The sequence below is a fragment of the Mus caroli genome, unplaced genomic scaffold (assembly GCF_978045245.1).
Source record: "Mus caroli unplaced genomic scaffold, Mus_caroli_1 scaffold_15, whole genome shotgun sequence".
NCBI classification, from domain to species: Eukaryota; Metazoa; Chordata; class Mammalia; order Rodentia; family Muridae; genus Mus; species Mus caroli.
The window spans coordinates 47,174,333-47,197,434 of NW_028227270.1; the positions used below are offsets into that span (position 1 = coordinate 47,174,333).

The 23,102-nt window shown below is 42.0% G+C and overlaps 1 protein-coding gene across 1 annotated transcript in view; it reads left to right on the forward strand.

Annotated features, from left to right (window-relative positions):
* The window catches only part of Ahrr (aryl hydrocarbon receptor repressor), a 71,280-nt gene that overhangs the window by 22,976 nt on the left and 25,202 nt on the right, over window positions 1–23,102 (forward strand). Inside the window, exon 3 of the mRNA XM_021180983.2 lies at window positions 4,056–4,153. Coding sequence (XP_021036642.1) covers window positions 4,056–4,153 — 98 coding nt within the window. The remainder of the gene's footprint in view (window positions 1–4,055; window positions 4,154–23,102) is intronic.

Genomic DNA, 23,102 nt, shown 5'->3' on the forward strand with positions numbered 1-23,102 from the left:
CTTAAGTCTGTCCATCCTGTTTCTGCCCTGCTGCTTACTTGGGTCTTCGGTTCATAGTAGACTGTGGTGCTGTAGACCGAGTCTTGTCCTTCCCAGTTCTGGGACACTAAAGCTGATTGGCTTACTGAAATTCCAGCCAAGCCTCTTCCTTGCCCAGGGGCTGAATCAGAGATTTTAACTGTCCAAGGAGGGCAGTCCAGCTTAATGCCAGGAGAGTCTGGGTGAGTGTTGAGTAGAGGCATCTCACATACCCATTTCTCTTCTTACCATCTCCCTGTTTGCTTCTTTCTCCTATCCTTTCTGTACCCTTCCTTCCTGCTCTGCTTGGGACCCACGTCTCTATCTACTGACAACCTAAAGGAAACGTTAGCTTTAGAAAACACCCAGGAAACTTTAGCCAAAATTCTGTAATATCTCTGCTCTAGTCGGCTTGCTCGGCCTTGTCTTGCTCAGGCTTTGTCTCTGACCATGGCAAGTCCAGGGAGAACGTAAGTAACTATAGGAATGGCTGGCCTGATCAGACACACCATTCTGGTGTAGGAATTGACTTCACTAAACTGAGAGAAAGGCATTTTCAGGAGCAGAGATGGTTCAGACTTCTGGTATCTCCTCCACAGAGGACATTTTGCTAAACTGACACCAAGAAGTCACTAGATTTGTATGTGTGTAGCATCAACTGATGGGGTCCCACTTGTCTGCTGAGTTGTAGAGAAAGGGAAATATGTTACTGGGAAGTTGGTTGTCCAGGGTAGCCTGCACTCCCTGCACTGCTGTGTGTAGAAACTTCAACTGCCTCCATGGTAACTCTTCAGAATTCTTGCTGCTCCAAATAAACTACTTTAAGTTTTCAGGAAATAAGAGAAGTGAAAGATTTGTTGGTTTCAGTTGATTGTGACCAATTGGGGACTTCTTCAAGTGTCCCTGAGAATCTCAAGAGACTAAGTTTCCTGGGGTGAGGTCCTCTTGCACCTATAGTTGTAGGGGGAATAACTATTTGACAGGAAACCGTGGGTTTAGGTGGAGCTGGGCACAGTGCACAGGAATCCAGCTCATTTCCAAGTGAGCGGCCCCAGTAGGTCCCTCTTTATGTCAGAGGCCACAGCAGCTCAGAGCTGGTACAAACTTGTGATTGATGCCTTGAAGACAAGCCTGCTGGGGAGGGGAAGGCCTATAGGGGGCGGCGGGCCTTGGAGAAAGCAGAGGGAAGTAGTGAGTAGACTCTCTAACGCGCGTGAATTAACGCACCCCTCTGTTGGCTCTTGCACACTTACTCGCTAGCTCTGTGTGGGGTCCTGGTGACCTCCATAACCCTTAACTTAGAAAAGACATCCTGCTGCAGCTGACCGGCTACCGGAGCAAGGCAGGAGTTTCCTGGACCCGACCTCGAGGTGCAACAATCCAAAACCCTCCCATCCCGGTCCCACCCAGCCCCCGCCACACTTTTGTCCCTTTCCCTCGGGTCTAGGCCCCTAACCAATTTACCCCCACGCCTATCGGGCGGGGCCCCATTCACTCGCACGCAATCGCAGCCATCGCGTGACGCCTGTGGCCGCAGGAGGAAGCCGGAGGCGCCAGGCACGCGATGGGGGTGGCGGAGTCCCAGAAGCTCAGCCTAGGCTGGACTTAGCCGCGTTTAGAGGCGGAGCTGCCTTTAGGGGTTGGAGTGTTTGGGGGGAGGGAGGGTGGTACTGAAGATCTGGTCAGATTCTGTGCTCAGCGGTTCAGCGGTCTGGCACAACACGCATACTGGCTCCTTGACCATCTTAGCTTAAGTCCTCTGGAAGTCTTGTGCAATCTCTGAGGTGCTGGGAACGTTGCTCCTCTGCAGGGAGACAGACCATCAGGAAACACTCCGCTGGGAATCTGCCCCCGCGGCAGGTGCCTTGGTTTATATCTTTATATCGGACCCACACAGGCTGAATCTTCCTGTCCTGTTCTCCTCACCCATCCCTCAACCCCAAGCTCATGACGACAGCAGCTCGTTTCACTCTTGCAGTTTCCATGGCACATTTTCCAGGGGTTTGGGGTTGTTCCCCAAGGACTCTTAGTGCCTCTGCTTGGCTGCTAGTCTCTAAGTTCTCTATTGCCAGAGGGGAAGCAGAACAGATCCTGAAGAAGGAAACAATAATGTGGACCCCTCCGAGGCCTCCTGAAGACACATTTGAAAACTCAATGTATGAATGTTTCTGGTGTGGGAGGCCCAGACTGGGGAGATAAGTGGTGAAGAAGGATTGGCAGGGAGGCTTCAAGGAGTCTGATTCCTCCATCCCTCTGCCCTAGAGCAGCGTTTCTCGACCTGTGGTTCATGACTCCTTTGGCAAACCTCTATCTCAAAAGTATTTATATTATAATTAATAACAGTAGCAAAATTACAGTTATGAAATTGCAACGAAAATAATTTTTTGGAGGATCCCCACAACATGAGGACCTGTATTAAAGGGTTAGGGTTAGGGTTGGGAACCACTGCCTGAGAGGCATCAGAGGCTCAAGTTTCCCAGGAGGGACCTGAGTTCTGACAAAGAAAATGGTACCTTCGTTTCTTAGTGTAGTGAACAGAAAACCCAGTCTCACTAGTTAAGGGAGACAAGAGCAAGAAATGGTGCCTTTTGAAAATGGAAGAGAAAGAAACCAGGTCCCAAAGTTCATGTCATTGCCATTGGGGTCACAGTCTCATAGTCTTCCCTGGAGAGAGTAGCCTGTTACACAGGGCCCTTTATCCCTGCTAAAACTCTTGCATGTGGGCAGGACTGTCTGAAGTTTCCGTGGACTTTCTGGGACAGTGGAGACTGCCAGCCACAGAAACAACAGCTTTGGGTGAAGCTAGAAAAGCTCTAACTCTGAGGACCAGGTATAGGGCTGTTGTGGGGCTGGGCAGAGTATTAAACAGTATCTGGATCCCGGAGTAGGAGAGTTTTCTGGGAGCCTGGGTAACTATTAATTTCCAAGGATGCTTAGAACCTCTGGAGACATTGAGAGGTCCAGAAAGGGGGGGAGTTCAGTTTCATGGGACCAGTTGATGGTAGACTGGTAGGAACCACTCAGAAAGGGAGACATGGAGCCACAATGAGGCTCAGATTCTAGACAAGAATTGCAAAACAATACCACCACCCCTGGGCATCAGGGATTGCCAAGGCCAAGCCTTGTGACACAAAAACGATAGAACTTTGATTCAAATGCTACTTTTATTTCTGAATATTATACACAGCCCAGCAAACCCATCCTTTTCAGCATGAGGTGAGCTGTGAACAGGCAATGAGATTACTTTTAAGAATGCTGTGCCCTTCAACAATGGAACTTTTTGTCTGGGACTGGGTCTCCTGGAGGGTAGAGGGGGAGTCAGCTTGCCATAGACTCAAATCCAGCTTAGTAAGAGAACCTTGAAATTTCCATCCCAAAGCCATCAAACCAGACTTGGATAGGGGTACCAGGAAGGTGGGCACCTTCATAGGTCTAGGAGCAGTTTTTGGAGGGAGTGAGCATCCTCAAGGGACTTCCTTTACCTCCAGGTGAGGGCATTTTGTCTGCTCCCTTCCAGGGGAGATGAGGGTATGGGAGATGGGCGGACTCAGGGAGCCTTGGCCTAGCCTGGAAGCAGAAGACAGGCCAGCTATCTTCCAAAGGGTAACTACCAGTGGTGTTGGGATACAATGGTATTGGGTCTCAGGAGGTACTTGCAGGGACCCTGGGATCCTTGTTCATAGAGGGGACCTGGCAGGAAGCCACACATTGTCTCAAGACTGGGTAGATGGGAGAGCTAAGAGCCGTTTCCAAGATGAGGCAGAATACTACATGAATTTGGGTACATTTCTACATTAGGCACCTTCTAGATCCATGCTGGCCTAGAGCTTCAGCTGGCTCTACCTGCCAACAATACAGCTTTCTAGGACTTCATGGTGATTCTGCATATCCTGCTTAGGACAATAACATAGCCCAAGTTGGACATATAGCACGAACAATGGGGTAAAAGTCAGGGAAATACAAGAAACATGTGACTTAAGAACCACCAGCAGGCCTGAGCTCTGCAGAGAGCTTATTTGTTCATTCTTTTCTGACAGCCTTGCAGGAGACATGTGTATGGTCAGCTCCAGCCCTGTCACCTGAAGAACACTCATACAGAGGGTTCCCTGTGCAGGAAGGACGGCTGCTGCTGGAGGTAAGTGCACACTTCATTGCAGCGCCACACACGCATGCTATGTAGTGTGTGTGTGTGTGTGTGTGTGTGTGGTGTGTGGTGTGTGTGTGTGTGTGTGTGTGTGTGTGTGGTGTGTGTGTGTGTGTGTTTCCTGAGAAGAAGCTTAATGGCACCAAAATATCTTCATGAGCTGTTTGCCAGACTGGTCTAAGATTGCTTAAGCTGGGATCTGTGGGTAGAGATCAACTTCACGATGGAGTTGAGGGTTTCATCATTCTCGTGCTAAATCGGAGGCTCATTTGTCATCCCATACTCTCCAGTTTCACTCACTGGTGAAAGAACATAAATATTAAGCCATTTATTTTCCAAATTAAAGACTAAAAGGAGTCAGTGTTGAGTTTCTATGTGGATCATCAGGCATCCTGCACAAATAGGGCCTGACAATTCTTGCATTTCAAACTGGCATTCAGGCTTGATGGGAACTTCCATTAGGTGGGTCTTTTTCTCATCTGAGGTGAACCCCAAGGTTCTTTGGTGTTAGAATTTCTCTGAGCTGTTCAAGCTTGGTCTCTTACATCTCAGGAGATGATCACAGCAGAACATTCTTTGGCATTGGGCACATGACATAGGGCACAGTTGTACTCCTATGTCCCCCATCCTCACTGGGCCAGGCCCAGGGTGAGCCTCTGCTGGCAGTACAGATGGCAGGAGCTGGTAGTTCCTCTCTTTTCTCTATTCAGTGCTGTGGGAAAGTCTGGCTTTCTGTTCATCACCTGTCAGATTTGAGGCACTGTCTCTGACTATGCCTGCTTTAAATGAAAGAGGGGGAATATTGAGAGCCCATAGAAGGGATAGCACCTTTCAGGGCAACACCCTCGAAACTCTTAGGTTTTTGTTTAAATTAGGAAATCTTATGCACATATACAGGAAGAAGAGGATAGTAGACAGCCAGGTGCCAGGCTCCATCCTTAGAAGGTTGGCTTCAACTTATCTGCCTCCTGGAAGGGCTTCTGCACCTCGTCTAGTGTCTCTGATATGCTTTGCTTCTTATGCTCTCCCAACTCCGCCATTTTTAGCCCATCTATGTGAACTATGGTTGAAGAAAAGTGATCTGAGTCTACCTCAACCACAAGCAACTTTGAGACATTGTATTCTTGGCATTTTCCACAGCATCCAGTGGGTTCTGGGGACACCCAGGGTGCCTAAGGGAGACAATGTCTGGGGCTTGGGTGAGGAAGCATCTCTAAGTTCTATTACTTCTAATGAAGAGTTTGTGTTTGATGAATTTATAAACCCTACACTTTAAAAAGATACACAGGATAGGTTAAATAGGTGGCTCAGAGGTTAAGAGCACTTGCTGTTTTTCTAGAGGAACCTGGTTCAACGCCAAGTACCCATATGGCAGCTCACAATTGTTTGTAAGTTGGAGTCCATGGAGTCTGATGTCCCCATACAGACATACATGTAAGCAAACCACCAATGCACATAAAAATAAAATAGAAAGGAATTATTGAAAAAATTAAAATACACAGGAGTCACGTGCTCAAAGGGGCCCACACATAGCAAGCTGTGCTTGCTCAGAATATCTTGTGATCAGTTTCGGCTCTTTGTAGCTCAGTGTGGATGGATTCCAGTGGGACTAACATCTCTTTGGGGAGCACTGTCCTTCAGTTGAAGAAATGTACAACTTTATCACTTACCATTATGTGTTTTAAAAAAAAGGCACATTTTAAAGCACTATTACTTTTTCCTCTGGTATTGATCTTTCTGCCACTGCTAATAAAGTCAGAGCTTTAAAGTGTATCCTGGTTTGAATTTTATTCTTAGAAAAAGGTAATTAGCAAACCCCCTTAAATATCTTTTCAATTAACATTGATTAAAAAAATTCAGACTCATAAAGATCATCCTTAAACTGAATTGGAAAGCACATAGTAGGCACACAGCACCCAGGATACTTAAGTTGTCTTAAGTTCTTTCATTCCCAGGACAGGGAATTCAAAGTACAAGGCTAAAGATGCTTTCAGAGGGTTCCCATCTCTACATGTCCTTGAGTTTCCTTGGTGTTCTCTCTCTCACTTGACTTCCTTTGGTGTATGTGTGTGTGTGTGTGTGTGCCTGCGTGCATGCATGTGTGTGCTGAAATCTCATGGTTTGAACTAGTATTTCCTCGTGGCTGAGGGTGCCAAGCAGCCCTTCTCTGTGCTCATGTATCATATTTACCAAACTGTTCAAACCCTTTGCACATATAAAGCTATACTTTTCACCTTCTTACTGTTAAGTCTAGAGAGCTCCTTCTGAACACCTCTCCTCTGTGAAACTTGGGAAAGTTCTTTTCTAGTCTGTGGTTTGTTTTTCATTCTCTTGACAGAATGATGTACAGAGTAAAAGTGGTTAATTGTTAATAAAGTCATTTATTAATGTTTCTTTTTGTTGGTCATGATTTTGGTGTCACATGTCGAAACTCTTTATCCCAAGATTACAAGGTTTGTCTTTTATCTTTTGTCCAAAGTTTTAAGTTATTTTTACATTTATTTATTTATTTATTTATTTATTTATTTACTTATTTACTTATCTATGGTGTGTGTGTGGTCAGGGCATGCTTGGGGCAGTGAGAAGCCAGCTTCAGGGACTCCATCCTTTTCTTCTACCAGGAGTCCTGGGTATCATACTCAGGTTGCCACGCCTGGTGGCAAGCACCTTTACTTGCTAAGCCATCTTACTGATCCACTCTTCAAAGTTTTGTTAAGTTTTACATTTGGCATTCTCTGAATTTTGTCTGGTATATCAACACGACCACACTTCCTAACTCCAGTCGAAGTAAGTAAAATTGTTCTGGACACCAGATGACATGCATTTTTCCAGTTGTGTTTTCTTTCAAAATTGTATTGCCAGGATTGGAAAGATGACTCAGTGATTACGAGCACTGAACATTTTCCCAGAGTTCCTGAGTTCAATTCCCAGCATCCATATGGCAGCTCATAACCATCTATAGTCTATAGTTCTGTGAGATCCAATGCCTTGTCTGGTATGCAGACGTACACGCAGACAAAACACTGATAAACATAAAATGCATAAATCAATCTTTTAGAAAGATTGTCTTGCCTGTGTGAGTTTCTTTATCTTTCCACACACATTTTATAATCATCATATTGATGTGCATAAGAATGCCCACTATGGGCTGGAAAGATAGCTCAGTGGCTAAGAGCATTTGCTGCTAATGCAGAGAATATGGCTTTGGTTCCCAGCATGCACATGGTAACTCATGGGTAACTGAAGTTCCAAGGGATCGATGCCATGTTCTGGGCCTCCATGGGTGCTTCCTGCACTTAACACACACACACATGTGCTTACTTAATACAAGAAGCAAAACACTTGCATACATAAAATAAATCTTAAAAACATTCTGCTAGAATTTTGACTGCAATTATTAAAGCTGAAGTCAATTTGAGTGGACTCCTGGATAGGATGTGTGTCTCTGTTTAGGTCTTTAATCACTTTCAACAGAATTTCACCATTTTCCATCTCATGGATCCTGTCTATGTTAGACTTATAATTAGGTATTCAGTGGTTTTTGTTGTTTCTATTTATGGGCTTTTTTTAACTTTAATTTTTTGTTGTTGGTTGCGGTAAAATATGGAAATGCAGTCTGGTTTCTAGTCATGTATTACATGACTACTACATTAGTTAAGTAGTTCTGGGAGCTTTTTTTCATGGATCTCATGGAATTCTGCTTTACTTTGGTTATATTGTATGAAGACAGAGATATTCTGCATTAAAAAGGCTTATCAGTTTGGGGTCTTTTGCCTGGGAAAGACTATTTCATTCTCAGCATTCATTAGTTCCTATAGTTCTTTGTCTAGGGTTGAGACCCCATTATCATATTAGCATGTCTATTGGTGTTATCCTCATATAGATCTTGTTTAGGCAACCATGTTGATAAGATTTCATGGGTGCATCTTCTCTGACATTCTAGGAGATGCAACCTCACAGCAAACTTCCTGTGCCCCAGCTCTTACAGTCTTTCTACTCCCTCTTCCACAATAGTCATTGAATTTTAGGTGCAAGAGTTGTGTTGTAGATGCACCAGTTGGGGCTGGGCAGCAAATGATCACTTTTCTCTTCACTTGAATTGATTGTGGCTTTCTGTAATCATCTCCATCTGTTGCAAAGAGAGATTTCTTGATGAGGGGTGAGAGCTACACTTATCTATGGGTATAAGGGCGAATATTTTTAATGCAGTTAAGAATTTATGGAGGCATATTTTTCCTCCATGAAGGCATGGAGGTATGGAAAAAGTTTTCAGGTTAGAATCAGATATGCTATCTATCTATCTGTCTATCTATCTATCTATCTATCTATCTATCTATCTATCTATCTATCTATCTATCTGTCTGTGTGTAATACACAGTTTTAGGCAGATAATATGATTTCATATAAATTTTCAGATATTTTTACTGTTATTTTAAGCTCCTTCATCCTTCTGTATTTACCCCTCTCTTGATGCTCTACTTACAAGTCTCTTCCCCTTGCTCTTTTCATTTCTCCTTTGAAATCACTTACACCTTGCTACTCCCCTCTCTATTGTTCCCCAGCACTATGGTGCTTATTTAATTTCATAGTTTTATGTTACTCCAGGTTATGCATTCATCTCTGAAGATTTGGAGCTAAGTGCCACAGATGAGATAACATTTAACAAGTGTCTCCTTGGGTCAGGATTACCTCACTCAGTATGATCTTTTCTAGTTACATCCATTTACCTGCAAATTTCATGAGTTCATTTTTTTAAAGCTGAGTAGAATTCTATAATGTGTATTGTTACATATTCACTTTCCATTCATCAGTTGAATGACATCCAAGTTGTTTCCATTTCCTAGCTCTTATGAATAGAGCAGCCGTGTGGAGTAAGATTCCGAGTTCTTTGAGCATATACCAAACAGTGATACAGCTGGGTCATTTGGTAAATATATTTTTAGTTTTTTGAGAGTTCTCTATGCTGCTTTCCATAGTAGTTGTACCAGTTTGCACCAGTCGTACCACTGCCACCAGCAGTGAATGACAATTCCCCTTTTCCCACACCTTCTCCAGCATTTATTGTCAGATGTCTTGTTGCTCTTTGCCATTCTGTCTGGTGTAAGATGAAGTATCAGATTTTGCTTTGCTTTGCATTTTCTTACTTCTATGGACAATAGCATGTAAAGCTATTTCTTAGCCATTTTTTTTTCTTTTGAGAATTCCATGTTCAGATTCCAAGCTCATTTTTTGAATGGATTTCCCCCTTTGCTTTATTTTAGTTCTTTATATATTTTGGATATTAGTCCCCTGTCAGATGTATAGCTAGCAGAGATCCCCTCTGAGTCTGTGGGTTTGCTATTTACTCAACTGAATGTTTCCTCAGCTCTGCAGAAGCTTTTGGTTTTGTGAAGTCTTACTTGTTAATTGACGGTCTCAGTTTCTGAGCAAATGGGTTCCTATTCAGAAAGTTCTTTCCTATACCAACACCCTGTATGGTACTATGTTTTCTGTTACCAGTTTCAGTACATCAGATTTCACACTGAGGTATTTGATTCATTAAAAGTTATTTTTTTGTGTGTGTAAGGTAAATAATATGAGTCTACTTTTATTCTTTTATCATGAATGCGTATTAGCTTTTGTCAAAAATTTTTTCTTCATCTATTGAGGTGATCATATAGTTTTTGTCTTTAAGTACATTTACCTGATTTATTGTATTTATTGATTTGCATATGTTGAACCATCTCCGCATGTCCAAAATAAATCCAACTTGGTCATGGTGGATAATGTGTTTTTGATGTTTGTTCAGTTTGCAAGTATTTTATTGAGAAAAATTAAATCTATGTTTAGCAAGGATATTGGTCTGTAGTTTTCCATTTTTTATTGTGTGTTTCCCTGATTTTGATATTAGAGTGATACCAGCTTCTTGAAACTTGGGACTGCTCCTTATGTCTCTGCTTTTGACTAGTTTAAAAAGTGTTGGTTGTAGGTTTTCTTTAAAATTCACAGAATTCTGTGAATCCATCTGGCTCTGGACTTCATTTAGTTGAAAGGCTTTTTATTACTATTTTAATTGCCTTATTTATTATGGGTCTGTTTAAGTCTTGATCTCTTCTTGGTTTAATTTTGGTGATTTGGCTCAATCTAGAAGTTCATCCATTTCTTTTGATTTTCCAACTTAATGAAGTATAGGTTTTAAAAACAAACCCTTATAATATTATGAATATCCTTGGGGGTATTTTGTAATGTTTCCCTATTCATTCATGATTCTGTTAATTTGGGTCCTCTGTTTCTTCCTTCCTTCCCTTTCTTTCTTTCTTTCTTTCTTTCTCTCTTTCTCTCTCTCTCTCTCTCTCTCTCTCTCTCTCTCTCTCTCTCTCTCTCTCTCTCTCTTTCTTTTTTTTTTTTTTTTTTTTTTTTGGTTTTTCGAGACAGGGTTTCTCTGTGTAGTCCTGGCTGTCCTGGCACTCACTTTGTAGACCAGGCTGGCCTCGAACTCAGAAATCCGCCTGCCTCTGCCTCCCGAGTGCTGGGATTAAAGGCGTGCGCCACCACGCCCGGCTTGTAGTTGGTGGCAATTTCAGCCTTCTTTTTTTTTTTTTTCGAGACAGGGTTTCTCTGTATAGCACTGGCTGTCCTGGAACTCACTTTGTAGACCAGGCTGGCCTCGAACTCAGAAATCCGCCTGCCTCTGCCTCCCAAGTGCTGGGATTAAAGGTGTGCGCCACCACCACCCGGCTTCTCTCTTTCTTTCTTTCTTTCTTATTTGGGCCAAGGGTCTGTCAATCCTGTTTATCTCAAAAACTCAGATCCCAGAATTGTTGATTATTTTCTTTCTTTCTGCTTCGTTAATTTCAACTCTGATTTTTATTATTTTGTCCATCTAATGAATTTGAATTTGGTTTGTTTTTGTTTTTACAAATTCTTGGTTACATCATTAAACCATTTGGGTCTTTTTAATTTTTTTTTATTGTAGTCAGTACAACTGTAAATCTCCTTTGAAGGACCACTTTCAGTATTTCCCAAAGGTTTTGTTGAGCTTCATTTTCTTCACTTCCAGAACATTTTAAACTTCTTTTTTGATTTCTTCTTTGACCCATTCATCATTCAGTAATGAGTTGTTTGATCTCCAACAGTTTGTATAGTTATTGGCAATTCTTTTCTTTGCTGTCTATTTTAAGTTTTTGTTGCATTGTGGTCAGATAGGATTCATGAAGGGGAGGATCAGACAAACTCTCTGTGCAAATCCTGGTGAAGGATGTGCAGAATATGTCTGGGCAGAGAGACTAAAATATTGTGTGTGAGAGACCTGGAGGTTGTGGCGTGGTGAGCTAATTGAACCAAGGTTGGCCAAGATCTTTGGAGGTCACTGTCATCCATTACATGCAAGTACCAAATAGGGTTGGGATTCTGCATATAAGCAAAGAAAGACAGAAGAAGGAAGGAAGGAGAGAGAGAGAGAGAGAGAGAGAGAGAGAGAGAGAGAGAGAGAGAGAGAGAGAGAGAAATATTCTAACTGTACGGAAGTTTACTGAAATGTGTGGAAATTGAATTGAATGGGTTAATTTTAGTGTTGTTTTTTATTTGTACTTTTTCATGAATGAATGAATGAATGAATGAATGAATGAATGAATTTGTTTATGTGCACTTTGCTTCCAGATCGCAGCACCCTAAGAATGTAAGCCAAATATGATATGGTGATTCATGATTTTAATCCCAGAATTTAGGAAGCTTAGGCAGTAGGACATGGAGTTCAAGGGCAGTCTCAGCTACACTGTGAGTTTGAGTTACATGGGACCCTGTCTCAACAAAACAAAGCAGAGATGGGTGCACCAGCATAGACAGGAGGCACTACTGTATTTAGCTTTCTATAATTCATAGTTACTCCTTATGAACAACCCTGCTTTCTCTTGTGCCCTATTATGGGCAGCCACATATCTCATGCCCTGCTTCAGATGTACTCAGTTGGACTGGTTCCTACTGCTAAACCCAATAGAATCCAAACAGAAGCAGGGCCCACTCTTACCTGCTGTGTTGGATCAACTTTCTCAGATCTAACAAGCTCTGGATCAGTGCTGCAACTGGTCACTGCTGGTTCATTAGCCATACCTGCCTCTCCAACAGCTGATGAAAGGACCTTAGGTTAGGTAAAGTTATAGATTCTTGCATGGAACAAATTTTTTTTCACTAAATTTGGACCCAGAGCTTGCCAAATCAGAAAAGGTTGATTCAACCCAAAATGTATGGGGATGTCATTATCCATTCTCTCTTGTTGTAATTGAACCTTATAGATCAAGTGGTTTATGAATAATATTTATATAGCTCATGATTCTGTAGACTGACAGGTGCAAAGTCACGAAATCACATCTGGCCAAGAGCCTTTTTGCTGGTGGGAACTGTGCAGATATCTGAGAAAGTTGAAGGTATTATTATATGGAAGGTGGGCAGTTGATCCACTACTGAGATAAAAGGCTTTGTGGTCCATTACCACTTCCTATTAGCTCCACCTGGTTCCACCTCTATGCCACATTGTAGGATTAAATTTAACTTGATGCTTGGTGGATACGCCTAAACTTAGCACAATTAGTGAGAGAATAAGTTATTAGAAAGTGAAGGACAGACATTTGCTAACTCCAGGCAGAGAGGTTGCCCGAGGCACTGAAAGGTTCAGAGTCTGTGGGGCCTGGATCTTCTGGGAAGTCTGTGCTGATCTACAAGTGTACTGAGATATTTGGAAAGCTAGGAAGGGTGGTATTGGGCAAACCTGGCATCTCAATGACTGGCTGAGGCTGAAGGAGTCAGCAGCTCTCTGCTATATGAATACATAATGAATTCAAGAGACCAAGGGGAGCACAGACCCGGTCTCTGCAGGGCTGGAAACTTAAGCCTGTCTCAGTGGTAGCTACTCACCTTCATTGGAGACTTTGGGCTCCACAAATCTTTTAAGGTCTTGGACATTTGGCATTTGGTTCAGTCTCTCAGGTGATAAAATTATGCCTCAGGGTTATTTTGACTTCTCACTTCACAGGGTATCTTTTTGTCCTTTCTGTTTACCGTTTTCTAAGTTAGCTTCTTGCAGACAGTGCACCAAAGGACCCTCTTCCTTAAGTAAGCTTTACTCTTAGCAATGACTATACTGCAGTTGTTTCTTATAGTTGGGCTGGTTTCTGTTGTCATATCTGCATTTTCTTCTCTTTACACTTTCTTTAGTGTCTCTTCTGACACTCCAGTTGACTGCTGAGCCTTCCTGTGGTTTGTGTACTGTTGTTCTTACCGTACTTTTGTTGTTGTTGTTGTTGTTGTTGTTGTTGTTCTTCTTCTTCTTCTTCTTCTTCTTCTTCTTCTTCTTCTTCTTCTTCTTCTTCTTCTTCCTCCTCCTCCTCCTCCTCCTCCTCTTTCTTCCTCTTCCTCTCCTCCTCCTCCTTCTTCTTTTTTAAATTTTTTTTTCTTATCATACTTTATATGGGAATTCTCTCAGGTACCTTCTGAGAGCTTTTAGACTTTCTGACCCTATCCTGAGCCTCAGGTTGATTTCATGTAGACCACAGGTCGTTGTCTTCATTTCTGTCTTCTCTTTCTGTATTGACAGGATCACTGTGAAACCAACCAGAACCTTTGGTCATTTTCCTGTCTCTCCCCATTGTCCAGATCTGCCTCTCTCTAGAAGGCTTCTTCAGGGTGTCAGCACTGTGGGTCTTGATATGAAATCTTCTAGGGCAGTCTCAAAGCAAACCAGAAACTGTTGTTCTGTGTTACAGTTGGGTAGCCCTTTGGGTAGATACAGGATGTAAGGTGTAAAACCTTCTCCCTCAACTTTTATAGTATGCTGTTTTGTTGGTAGTGTCTGGTAGTCTGAATCCTCCACACTGGTGCTTTTGCTCTTTGAAAGTTTTGTAGCCTTTTCCTTTGCCTTTGGCATCCTTACATTTTGCTATGATGCATCTTTTTTTGTTATTTACCCTGGTTGTCCCCTCTAACATGTTCAACTCTGAAAGTTTTTGCCTTAATTCCTGGTTCTTTGTTTATTTTTAGGAGTTGTGCTATTCAAGGATCATCGCTATCCTAGGAAAACACCTAGAATTTCTATTTTTTTTTTTGTATAGTCGCCCTTCCCTATGCACACAGGCACAAGAGCTTGCTGTTCATCTTCCCACTATGTTCAGGTCCACTGTGTGTATATTATCACATTTCATACCTAATATTTTCATTTTTATTAATACCTAATATATCATTTCTTGTTCTTGTTTTCTTTTGCTAAAGTCTCCCTCATCTTTTTAGTTGTTATTTATAGTCACCCTTACATCAATTCCTTAGCTTGATCCATATATGTCACATAGGTTTCTTTGCTTTTGCCCCTGGGATACCAGACAAGGGATCTATGCCTGGGGACATTGGCCAGCCTTCGTCTGCTGAATGGGTTGAGGAAAGTATATGGTCAGGGCAGCCAGCTTCCTGAGTGAGTTTACCTATGAAAAAGAGGCTTGCAAAGGAGTCTGCAGGGGTCCCCTCTGAAGGCTGTTTGCACAGTACTGCTGTGGCGGTAGATCTGTAATACCAGCTTCTCTATCTCTGAATCTTGTCCTTGTGGGCAGGGCCCAGCAGTCAGGGATGATCTTAAACCCTCTGGCGAGGGGCAGGAACATAATAATTTCCAGGCTGTTCATTATCAAATTCCCAGCCTACACGATGGCTTCCCACACCTCAGCTCTAGACAGCCTCAGGTGCCTGAGCTTCCTTGGCCTTTATGGGACCCAGCCTCCTCCAGTATAACTGAACTGAAGGTGCATGTTATATTTTTGTGTTTAAAGTAGGTTTGCACAAATGAAGATAATAAGCACAGTCTGGGAGACTTTCTGGGTAGGTGACTTTGTATATCAGGACCAAGACTGCTATGGGTCCTTGAACTGGCATAGCAAAAGTCCTCTGGTTGCAAGTGGTTTGTAAAAAGAAAGATTTACTGAAATACATACTCAGATGAAGGGAATCTCACAAACTCCCTGAAAGGGAGAGTCCTGCAGAACCCATGGCTGCCTGCTAGTTTTTAGCTGTCCCCTGTCCACTCTGCCTCACAATGTAATACAGAAACAGTTATAGGATAACTGTATATGTCGGGGAGTCACAGCCATGCACCAGGCAGAAGTTCTCTGAGCTGCACCAGTACGTTCTGTAACTTTTAGATAAGCTACCACAGACCCTTCAGACTCCAGAAAGGAGGTTCATAGATAGACTCCAAGTACCTCCAGTACTTCTAGTGTAGTAATTTGGAGAAAACTATTTTGGAGTTGTTCTTCTGAAGAAAGATGTCAAAAACCTACCTTCCCAGTTAGGATGTCTTCCTGGGACCTTGTAGGCAGAACTGACATTTGACTCATGTTTCATGTAAGTGACCATGTACTGGTCACTAAGAAGAAGACTGAGGGTTAGAGCCAGAAGGATAAGAATCCCCTGTCTCCTACCTACTTAGCTTCTTGGTACAGTTAGGAGTCCATGGCTAAAAACTGAAAGTATAAAATTTCAGAGTCTTCCAACCAACACTAAGAAACTCCAGGGTACAGAAAAAGGGAACGTGGTGAGAAAAGGACCAGGAGAGTGGGGCAGACCTGCCATGATCTAGGAGAGCCATGTTTGAAGCTGAGGACCACGATTAGAGCCTGTCCTCTATTGGCTGGGCTGATGAAGGTGATAGATAGTTTGTGTCACTTAGAACCTTTGGGAACACTGGATGGAGAGGACCTATTCTTATATGTCCCTGGCTTAAAAAATGGCAGAGAATGAAGTGCATAGGTCAGGAATCTAGGGCAGATATTTGAATGTGACTAGGCTCTGCATTTTGGGGGTCCTGTTTCTTGGGACCATTAACAAACAAGTTATAGAACATGGTAACTTCATCTCCTAGTTCTGAGCTTCCTGCTTTCCTGACAGAGAAGCCCATGGTTTATTACTGAGTTGTGATTGCTGGGTCTATTGTTCTCAAGTGTATTCGAAGTACTTTCCCTTTCAGGAATTCAACATATACGTTGCACTATGTATATGTAGGTAGTGTTTTCACCAAGAAGCAACAACCTGCCCCTGAGGCTAGCTATGGATGGAAAGGCCACCCCAGGAATCAGATAATCCCAGGGATGCCCACCTCAGAGTAGTGCCCTTTTGCTGGGGCCCTGTCGTATCCTGTCCCACATGTCAGTGAGGCAGTACATTCTGTCATCCAGCAACATCCCTGTTGGTTAGGATACATGGCTTTTGACCCTACCCCAGAGGGTGATTCAGATATCTAGAAGTAGGTTTCACCCTCCCTGTCCAGCATGCCTCCAACCACACACAGTCTGAAGTGACCACACTGCTCACTCAGTTTCTAACCTGCTCTGGGTTAGCTGTAGACCTTTCCACCAGTAGGACAAGAGATGTCCAGTAGGACACCAGTAGGAGCCCAAGAGATGGCTGACAATGAAATGAGTGCGGTGCTTCCAGCGCTGTCCACACCTGCTGTCTCTGCAGCCACAGTTAGTCTCTCAGGAACCGCTTTCAAGTGCTCTAGCTGCTTCATGGAAGAAATTCAAGGCTGAGTTTACTATTTGTGGGATCTATAAACAGCCATTTATTCCACTCCCCCGGCTAGAACAGTGCTCGCACGCACGCAAGTTCCATGCCACAGCCCCTGCGAGTGATCTGGCTCCAGGAAGCTCAGCCAGCTGCCCCAATGCCTGCCCAGTGCTGCTCGCGTGACTAGGGCCTGTTGCTGTGCAGTAACCATGGCAGCAACTCCCAGAGGGAACGACTTGCTCCAACTTCCCCTAATGCCAAGGGGGAGACATGAGAGAAGCTGTTGAGAATTGTTCCCTTTTCCCTCCTTTTTTTTTTTTTCTGTTTTGTTTTTCTTTTTCCCTCTGCTGTGACCTTGACAAAAATAATCTTTGAAGTACTTGCTGGCTATTTTCCTGCCATGGGACTGGAAGGAATCAAGATAGCCAGAGTTCGCCAAAGGAAGTACAACTTCTCAAAGTGCTGGCCTCTCTGTGTGCAGAGGGTGGGAGGAATGCCAAGACAGAGCAGAGGTGCCATCAGGCCACTGACCGTTGCCTGTACCTTGTGGCAGGTGCTTTGTGTTGTGACTTTTACATTAAACATGGATGACTTCTTTTTCCCCTTAAAAAATGCAGTCTTTAACCTTAGGGCTAAATCCGTTTTTCCACTTGGAAAAGTGATCTCATTTTCCATGTACCGTAGGTTTTTTGTTTTGCTTTGCTTGAAAAAAAAAAAACTTGTAGGGATAAAAAGAGAAAGAAAAGAAAAAAATTCATGATGCATATTTGAAAGATGGTTCCACATGTGTAAAAGAATTTGGCATGACAATTCTGGACCAGAAAGTCAATCTGATATTGAATCCATATGATCCCACAAACAGCATTTTATAGTCTTAAAAAAAATTCTGCCTTGTGAGTTAAAATTAAGATTGTTTTTGCTTGTGACTAATCTCATAAAATCTTTTTTAAGAAGACATTTTATATACTCAAGTCTTGAAATTTTCTTTGGTCTTTGAACTATTATTAGTAGGCTATCATGAGTACGTGGCAAGCACTGAGCTGGGAAAAGCTGTTGCAGGATCTGGAGAGCACAACTGAGCTATGTCTTTGTCCAGTGGGCTCAATACTAAGGACATATGCTCTGGCTTAGCCTGCTACACATCTGCCACTCACCTAAGAGAGAGGGGGGTGCCCAACACCATGATAGCTGCCTAGAAGAGCCATTCTATCAGAGGTGAGGGCATTCCCCTTCATAGTTCACCTACTTATTGCCCTGTTGGTTTTGTTCTCACATAACAGCCTAAGTTCGCATGCAGTATGATGCCTTAGTCTCTAACTACCTCTCAGTGCACCTCCCAGTGCATTTCTCCCAGGTCTGTCTGGATAGGGGGCTGCAGCAAGTCTATGGGTTGGGTGATGAATAATAGCCAACAATGCAAATTATGGTGATTTTGGTCTCCCAAATTCTGGACAGAATTGACTGTTTCTAATGTATGGACCAGATGGAAATGATAGCTCTAGGAACTGAGCGCTAGCCTAGGGCAAGCTTACCAAGCCTACCCTAACCATGCTGGCTTTAGATTTCCACCCTTCCATAGCCTCAGCTCTGCCCTCACTCACCCTAGCTGTGCCCAGATCCACCTAGACAGTAGGTGGAATGATACAGGGGCTGTCAAACTTGGATATATTCCTCACTGAGATCAAATGTAAGCAGAACAAAAACTCTGGAATCTCAAGTCAGCACACTTGAGATATGGGTCAAAAGTACTAGATGCCCCTTTGTGAAAAGCATGCTAGTCATGAAGGCAGCAGTGTGACAATCAAGCTTCACTGCAAGTTTCTAGACTGCAGGAAGAGCTAAGTGTCAAATGGACCCTCCCCGCCCTCTGAACCTTCTTTCTCCAATTGACCTGCACTGTTCCCACCCACATTCTCAGAAGCCCTCCTCACCAAGTCAGAAGGAGAAGCCACCCAAGTGTCTATCTATAAATGAATGGAAAAACAGAGAAACAGGATTGTATCAATCTAAGATCCTCTGCACAGTGAAGGAAACAGTCAATAATGTGAAAATACGGAACACAGAATGAGAGAAAGCATCTGAAAAAAATATACATCCAGTGAGGGGTTAATGTTTAAAACATAAGACTCGACTATCAAAAGGCAGAACAACAACAAAGCCAACCACCACCACCACCAACAACAAAAATAATGTTTAAAATATGCAAAGGAGAACAAAGTGTGGATACTTCATTCCTCCTTAGAACAGGGAACAAAACACCCATGGAAGGAGTTACAGAGACAAAGTTTGGAGCTAAGACAAAAGGATGGACCATCCAGAGACTGCCCCACCTGGGGGTCCATCCCATAATCAGCCACCAAACACAGACACTATTGCATACACCAGCAAGATTTTGCTGAAAGGACCCTGATATAGCTGTCTCGAGTGAGACTATGCTAGTGCCTGGCAGATGCTCACAGTCATCTATTGGATGGAACACAAGGCCCCCAATGAAGGAGCTGGAGAAAGAACCCAAGGAGCTGGAGCGGTCTGCAACCTTATAGGTGGAACAACAATATGAACTAACCAGTACCCCCAGAGCTTGTGTCTCTAGCTGCATATGTAGCAGAAGGTGGCCTAGTTGGCCATCATTGGGAAGAGAGGCCCCTTGGTCTTGCAAACTTTATATGTCCCAGTACAGGGGAATGCCAGGGCCAAGAAGTGGGAGTGGGTGGGTAGGAGAGCAAGGCATGGGGGAGGGTATAGGGAATTTTCAGGATAGCATTTGAAATGTAAATAAAGAAAATATCTAATAAAAAAAAGAAAAACAACAACAACAAAAAATATGCAAAGGAAGTAGGGTGGTAGTAGTGCTTGCTTTTAATCCCAGCACTCTGGAGGCAGAAGCAGACAGATCTTTGTTCGAGGTCAGCATGGTCTACCTAGCCAGGGCTAAACAGAGAAACTCTGTCTTGAAAAACCAACCAACCAACCAACCAACCAACCAAACAAACAAACAAACAAATAAATAAATAAGCAAAGACCTAGATAGACATTTCTTAGAAGAAGATATACAGAAGTTAATAGATATAAGAGTGCTTAGTCACTAGTCGTCAGGGAGGTACAGATGAAACCCACTTGAGATGTCACTTCACCTAAGTGATGAAATGGCCTTCAGCTATTGCAGAAAAGAGTATGAATGTTCCTCCAAAAACTAAAAATGGAGTTACCATATGGCCCAGCAATCCTCCTAAAGGGTGTGTATCTGAAGGAAATGAAATCATTATGTTGAAGAAATATTTATACTCCTATATTTGCTTCAGCATTATTCACAATAGCCACGAAATGGAAACAACCCAGTGTCCATCAACAGATGATCTGATGTTAAAGTGTGACACATATATACAATAGAATAACAATTCAACTGTAAAAAGAAGGCAGTCTTGTCATTTGCAGTAACTTGAGTGAAACTGAAAGACCACTCAGTAAAATAAGCCTGGTAGAAAAAGAAAATCATTGCATGGCCTCACTTTTCTGTGGAATCTGAAAAAGTGGAATTCACGGAAGGGGAGACTCAAATGATGGTTGCCAGGGAGCAAGAAAGGAATATGACATATGCTGCAAGGTAGATGAACTTTGAGATTGTTATGCAATGTAAATAATCCAGTCACAGATGGATAAATGCTGTGTGGATTCACTTATGTGTCTCGAGAAGGGCCAGAGTATAGACAGAGGCTAGATGTACTAGGTTACCAAGGCTAGAGGCAGAGAGAGTTGGCATTTAGTCGTGACAGAGCTCAAAGTTTTAGGGGTACAGGGTACTTAGATAAATGATGGTGGTCACAAATGTTATGAATTGGGGGGAGGGTATAGGGAACTTTCGGGATAGCATTTGAAATGTAAATAAAGAAAATATCTAATAAAAATTGTTGTGAATTGTGCTGAATGTCTTTGTGCTGTGCTGTGCTGTGCTCTTAAAATCGTTGAAATCATGAGTTTTTATATTATTTTTGGTCATAACATTAAAAGTTTTTTTTTGAAAGTTAAAAGTATAGCTCTGGAAATACAGCTTAGTAATGGGCTACTCACCAGTACATAGAGGCTCTGAGGAGTTTACTGTCATCAAACACACATGCACTCGCACGCACACACACACACACACTCACACACTCACAAAGTTATAAAAAACCTGCCATTTAAAAAACCCCTAGTTTTTGAGGCCATGAGATAGCTCAGTGGGTAAAGGTTATTCCCACGCACCCTAATGGTCCTAATTCAATACCGAGTACCCAGGAACACAGGGTAGAATTGACTCTTGAAATTTGTCCTCAGATTTCCACATAAGCACCACGATGTGCATACAAAATAACTACATACAAATGGAAATATCCAGAATCTAACTATGGGTTGCTACCCCACAGTGGAATCATGAAACTTAATGTGGAAGCTCTGAAAATTTTACAATAAAAGTGTCTGAATAAAAGGCTTTCTTGGTGACCAAAAATTAATTCAAAACCAGACATGTAAGGAATTTGAGCTATTTCTGACAGCACCTCTTCTGTATCTCAGAGTTCCACAGCAGCCTTGGTTCTGAATACACATTTATACTTTTCAGTCTATATGCTACCATTTAAGACTATTATATGTTATAAAGTGCAGTGTTTGTATTATACATACAGAATTTTCTGCTCTTACAGAAATGTGATGTTTATTTACATTAGACAAAATCTTTTGGTATTTTCTGACTGCCGTTTTCAGCATATTAGTAGCAAATCAGTATTGTGGATTGTCTCGTGTCACAATGTTTGATTTTTAAAATTGCTGCTCAAGTTGCTAGTTTAAGTTTCACAAAAAGTCATTAAATGAGGTTTTTCTTACATAATAACTTTTTTTATATTTTTAATAGTTTATTTTTTATTCACTTTACATTTTATTTAGACTGTCCAATTTTCCTGGAGTATAGGCTTTTGAAGTAATACCTAATGATTCTTTGAATTTCCTCAATGTTCATTGTTATGTCTCCCTTTTCATTTCTGATTTTGTTAATTTGGGTACTGTCATTCTGTCATTTAGTTAGGCTAAGGTTTTGTCTATCTTGTTGATTTTCTCAAAGAACTAGCTCTTGCTTTTATTGATTCTTTGTATTGTTCTCTTTGTTTCTAATTGCTTGATTTCCACCCTGAGTTTGATTATTTCCTTCCATCTACTCCTCTTGTGTGTGTTTGTTTCTTTTTGTTCTAGAGCTTTCAGGTGTGCTGTTAAGTTGCAAGTATGAGATCTCTCCAATTTCTTCATGAAAGCACTCTGTGCTATGAATTTTCCTCTTAACACTGCTTTCATTGTGTCCCATAAGTTTGGGTATGTTGCGCCCTAATTATCATTGAATTCTAGAAAGTCTTTGATTCCTTTATTTCTTCTTTGACCCAGTGGTCATTGATTAGAGAGTTGTTCAATTTCCATGTTTATAGGCTTTCTCTTGTTTCTTTTGTTGTTGAAGTCCAGCTTGAATCCATGATGATATGATAAAGATGTAGGGGGTTATTTCAATCTTCTTGTTTCTGTTGAGATTTGCTGTGTGACAGAGTATATGGTTAGCTTTGGAGAAGTTTCCATGCGGTGCTGAAACTAAGTATATTCTTTTGCGTTTGGTGTAGTTATCTGTTAGATCCATTTGTTACTCAACATCTGTTAGTTTCATATTTCTCCATTTACTTTCTGATGAGCTGTTCATTGGTGAGAGTGGGGTGTTGAAGTCTCCTACTATTAATGTCTGGGGTTTGATCTGTGATTTAAGCTTTGGTAATGCCTCTTTTATGAATGTGGGTCCCTTGCATTTGGGGCATAGATGTTCAGAATTGAGATGTCATCTTGGTGGATTTTTTTTCTTTTATGTACATGAAGTGTCCTTCTCCATCTCTTTTTATTACTTTTGATTGTAAATCTGTTTTATTAGATATTAGAATGCCTACTCCAGCTTGTTTCTTGGGTGTACTTGCTTGGAAAACCTTTCCCCAGCCCTTTATTCTGAGGTAATGTCTATCTTTATTGCTGAGGTGTGTCTCTTGTATGCAGCAGAATGATGGATCCTGTTTTTCTATCCACTCTGCTAGCCTGTGTCTTTTTTATTGGTTAATTGAATCTATTGATGTTGAGAGATATTAATGACCAATGATTGTTAGTTCTTGTTATTTTGATGTTGGTGATGTTTGTGTGTGTGTGTGTGTGTGTGTGTGTGTGTGTGTGTGTGTATTCTCTTCTTTTGGTTTTGCTGGTATGAAATGAATAATTCCTTGTGTTTTCTTTTGTTTAGTTAACCTCCTTGTATTGGAGTTTTACTTCTATTATCCTCTGTAGGATTGGACTAGTGGAAAGATATTGTTTAAATTTGGTTTTGTCATGGAATATCTTGGTATCTCCATCTATGGTGACTGAAAATTTTGCT